General features: G+C 42.7%; 1 protein-coding gene across 1 annotated transcript in view; it reads right to left on the bottom strand.

The window, feature by feature from the left end:
- Window positions 1–5,000, bottom strand: part of LOC143126293 (EVI5-like protein) — a 42,907-nt gene that overhangs the window by 32,222 nt on the left and 5,685 nt on the right. The window contains exons 3-4 of the mRNA XM_076288188.1: window positions 1,576–1,800; window positions 1,076–1,150 (exon numbers count right to left, since the gene is read on the bottom strand). Coding sequence (XP_076144303.1) covers window positions 1,076–1,150; window positions 1,576–1,800 — 300 coding nt within the window. The remainder of the gene's footprint in view (window positions 1–1,075; window positions 1,151–1,575; window positions 1,801–5,000) is intronic.

Here is a 5,000-nt window from a genome sequence, read left to right as displayed (position 1 = left end):
TTACCAACAAATGTGGAAATATTACCGCTATTTCAACATTTAGTTTTTGCAAATATTGAACAGATTAAATACTGTGGACGAGGGGAGCGCACGCATATGACACAACGGTTTGTTTTAAATTGACGTCACGTCAGTCAGCGACGTAGCTACACAGGTGCTGGTGTGCCGGTGATTTCAGCATCATGGCCAAGCGACAAGGACAGCTTGACCTGAGGGACTTCGGCTTTAAGAGGACAAGAAGTAACACTGAAGCTTAGTCAAGAGTCAGGAATAGGCCTACTTTTGATATGTCACCAAAGGCGGAATCTCTGGACAGAGGTGATAACAACACAGTTAACGATGTTAGTTAATTTGGAACTTTTTTTTTCTTGTTAACTAATGCCAGCTAGCTAATGTCAGGTTAGACTTTACATTTATCAAAATTAATGTTAGATTTGGTTTCTGTTACACCTGGAATATCTTAACTGCAGGGTTTCCCAAAGCACTTTACAGTGGCCACCTAAGCAACACACGCCTGCCTCCTTAACTTTTTTTCTACCTCAGTAGAAAAAAAAATCGTTTTTTTTAATGAGCGTTATCCATTGTGTTACTCTGTCCTGTCGGATAAGCGGCAACTCCAATTCTGAGGTGCCTTGGTCAAGATAAATGACACGTAATATACTGTATCAATAGCATGCATGCTGTTTCAGAGTAATATAATAATTATCTTTGTGCTTAAACACCGTTGGTCTCCCACCATAAGCGCTGTCATCAGCACAAATCATTTGTCTCTGAACGTTAAATCCAATCCACCATCCCCCCTGTACTGTGCAAAAGTGTGTGTGTGTGTGTGAATATTGTGCCCTGGCCTCATTACAATGTACCTAAACAAGAAACTTTTTAATTATGTACTGTAACACTCACAAAAGTCCATCTTATGTACTTGATACAAGTGAAAGGTGGTACTCTTATATTATGGCTATGAGTTTGTGGTATCATGGTTTCTATGGGTCGTATCATGGTTTCTGTTTGGTTGTGTTGTGTTATTTGTGTGTATTGTATTTTTGTATTGTATTTAGTTGCCATGCCAACTCACCTGCATAAGCAGCAGACCCACAATAAAGGCACTCCCCTGGCAGTATCCGACCTCCCTGTCAACCAGAGAATATGCCTGCGGGCACACACACGCACACGCACACACACACACACACACACGCGCACACACAGACACACACAGACACACACATACACACACATACACACACATACACACACGCATACACACACATACACACACACAAAGATAGAAAAAGCAGACATTATTCACAGCGTACATTCACGGTCTAGGAAAAAACGAGGAGGAGTTGACTGAGTGTAGTTCTCTCCCATGCCTGTGAGTGAGGGGCCATAATTGGAGTCACACAGGAGACATCGGTCTCTAGGACACTCCGTAATAAGATTCAGCTCGACACCTGTCCTCCTCGTCACACGCTCATCTCACCTGCTCATCCCCCTTCTCTCTCTCTCTCTCTCCATTTTCACACACACACACACACACACACACACACACACACACACACACACACACACACACACCTTCATGACGTTGAAGAGCACCTCCTGGCCCAGGCTGTCCTGTCCCTTGAAGAACTCGTGCTCGGGGTAGGTGCGAGCGATGTCCCGACGAATCAGCTTCTCGCATGGCGACGACATCTTGAGCAGCTCTGAGTACTGGTTCTTCACCGGCATGTCGGTGGCGTTGCCCAGCAACTGCCACACGATGGCCCGGAAGTGGTGAGGGATTCCCTTCCTGATCAGCTCCTGTGTGTGTGAGAGAGAGAGGGGGGGAGAGAGAGAGAGAGAGAGAGAGAGAGAGAGAGAGAGAGAGAGAGAGAGAGAGAGAGAAGATGAAATACATTTTCTGCATAGGTGTCCCATTTATCAATTACTGAGAAACGACTTCTATGTAAGATTTAGCAGACACAATAAACAATTTATGTCACTAGATACTAGTTCCAAAATGAAAATCCTCTTAGGAGATGTGTAGTAGAGTACCCGAGTGGTGAAGGAGAAATCAGGCCGAGACAACAGGTTTAAGAGGGCCCACGGTGTTTTATTTACAGCGTGCAAAAAATAATCAAAGAATACAGTCCACTTCCTATCCGACACTCGGTCGCACCCGACGTGAAGTAAAACGAAAAAGACAAACAAAACATTTAACAAACACGAATAGCTAAGGTCTCTTATGGCTAGGCTACATGCCACTATATAATCAGACCTGACCGCAGGACTCACATCAGCCCCATACCGCGCGTCACGAAACTTTGAACTCCCCCTGCATAGAGAAAAGCCGGCGTTTAAATGGCCAATTAAGTAATTACTTCCGCCGACACCTCTGCGAAGTCTAAACACCCAAAACGGGCACACCGCCCCTATCTGGCGGACATCTAAAGCATACATCATGACATCAAGTTACCATAGCACAACCCCCAAAACACATGATCAAATATTACGCAACATTCCTCGCGCGCAAAGGAACGCGCCCAACATCTAGAACACGCACAAATCATTCATGAAATTGACATAACATATATCATTAATTAAATAATAATCAAATAATCATAGTGCGATGTGCTGCTGAGGCGGCACATCGTCACAAGAAGACACACAGACAATTGAGCTAGCAGCTCAGTTTGTGTATATGTGCCACAAATTAAGGTTAGAAAGCACATACGCAAGAACAGATTCTCTCACCTCTCCACCACCTTAAATCCTATTCAATCCCATCTCATCTAGAACTATCATTTCTAATCTTTTTATTATTATTACTATTATTATTATTATTATTATTATTATTTCATTTCTTATAATTTATTTTATCAATTTATTTTATTATTATTTTATTTATATTTATTTACTTTTTTATTTGCTTATTCTTACTTATTTTTATGCTCTTTGTTTCCTCACTAACTTACTTATGATTTGTATGCTTTGACAACACAAGTGCTCTTGTCATGTCAATAAAGCTTTTTTTGAATTTGAATTTGAATTTGAATTTGAGAGAGAGAGAGAGAGAGAGGGGGGGGAGAGAGAGAGAGAGATAGAGAGAGAGAGAGAGAGAGAGAGAGAGAGAGAGAGAGAGAGAGAGGGGGGGGGGGGGACAGAGAGAGAGAGAGAGAGAGAGGGGGGGGGGGGGGGGAGAGAGAGAGAGAGAGAGAGAGAGAGAGAGAGAGAGAGAGGGGGGGGGGACAGAGAGAGAGAGAGAGAGAGAGAGGGGGGGGGAGAGAGAGAGAGAGTAAAAGGGGGAGAGAGAGGAGAGGAGAGAGAGGGAGATGAGAGAAAGAGAGGGAGAGTGAAAGATAGTAAAAGTGAGTGGGAGAGAGGAGAGAAAAGAGGAGAGAGACGGAGACAGAGAGAGTAAATGTGAAGTGAAGTGAAGTGAACTTTAACAAGCAGTATGTTGCTTCAGAGTGGCAGAGTGCCTTTACATATGTCAATATTTTACTGCCCATAGAAAGATTAAAGTTTAAAAATTAAAACAAGTATGAGAAAAAAATATGACCTCAATAAATAAAACTAGTAAAGAGAGAAAAGTGAATAAAAAGAAAACAGAGATAGAGAGAGAGAGAGAGAGAGAGAGAGAGAGAGAGAGAGAGAGGAGAGAGAAACCATCTTCACAAAGCTTTAAAGTGGAAATGAAGCAGTGAGAACTGTGACCATTTTTTGGCTGCTTTTTCATTTTTGAAGATACATGGATTTTCATTAAACCTGAAATTCAAGTGGTTTCACTGGAAAATGACATGTCAATAACGACTTTCGCCACTAGGGCGCGGCCATGTTTTAAAAATGCAGGCGCTACGTCATCAGAATGGTTAGCGTTTGTTTGTGGATGTTTTATCCATTAGCGGACGTTCACTTTATTTCAATATGCCAACGCAAATTCTGTTGATGTTTGTTTTTGTGTTTGTACAAGAACAAAGGCCGCTGTAATGTAGCCTGTAGGCCTATCAGAGACAGTACTTAATTAGATTTAACTTCAGTCACAATAATGTGTTTGGATGTTCTCGCACAACTTGTGGATTACCGCGACCTGAAAATGCAGTTGCATCGTTGATGAATTGGTGAATAAACTCGGGGGAGCGAACTTCTCATGTGTGAGTAAGAGGTTTCTTTTTGTGATTGATTAGTATCAATGATTGCATTTGTTTCACTCAAGTAGTAGTGGAAACTATTTGCAGAGACTTCCGAACCTGGTGAGAACCTGTTGTGGGTACGCTAGCCTACAGTACGTCTGACTTGTGTAGGCTACTCTGCAGCAGCCTAGTTCTGTGATTGTGACAGGCATGGTTTTTGTGGGTAGACGTTGTTTATGGACTGTAAGGCATCTGAGTTTAATTTGTTTATGTAAGCTAACATAAAATAACCTGCTGTTCGCTTTAAGTAAATAAATGCACGGATGTGCCGCTTGTAGCAAGATTTTAGGGTTAATGCTATGCTAGTTACAGTATGTGCTTGTTATGTTATGCTATGCTAGTACTGTATCGCAGCTTCTACCATGATAATACGTTGCAGAACAACTGAGTATGGGTGTAAAAATCAGTGTAGTCTCAGGCGATCAGTGTAGTCCCCTAGCCTACCCCCTCTGCACAACCTATCAAGAGTGTGTTAGTTGGTTAACTGCTGTTCCAGTTCCAGTGTTTCGGCTCGGATGTCCCTCAGCGACCGCATTGCAACCTTCAACGTCTCGCTTTAATGACAGCATTTGGCACGTAGGATTGGACGTTATATATCTGTTATTTTGGATGAGATGTCCCAGGTTCATTTCCTGGCAGCAGACACTCTCCATGTGTGCCATGTCAGTGAACATAGGGATACAACCCCCACATAAGCACCACCGATTGTTTTCTGTGCGCTCAGATACACCTCTCTCTCTCGATCATCTATTTCTCCTCCATAGTCAGGCTCTGGGGGCACTAAAACTCCCACTGCTCTTACTGGCTCAAAAGCATAGGCAATTGGAT

This window comes from Alosa pseudoharengus, unplaced genomic scaffold (assembly GCF_046254945.1).
Source record: "Alosa pseudoharengus isolate Yale_2024_CS ecotype anadromous, Long Island Sound unplaced genomic scaffold, YU_APseudo_1.1 YU_APseudo_1.1_scf_1, whole genome shotgun sequence".
Classification (NCBI taxonomy): Eukaryota; Metazoa; Chordata; class Actinopteri; order Clupeiformes; family Clupeidae; genus Alosa; species Alosa pseudoharengus.
The sequence above is the reverse complement of the archived record's forward strand: the minus strand, read 5'-3'. Positions and strand labels throughout refer to the sequence as shown.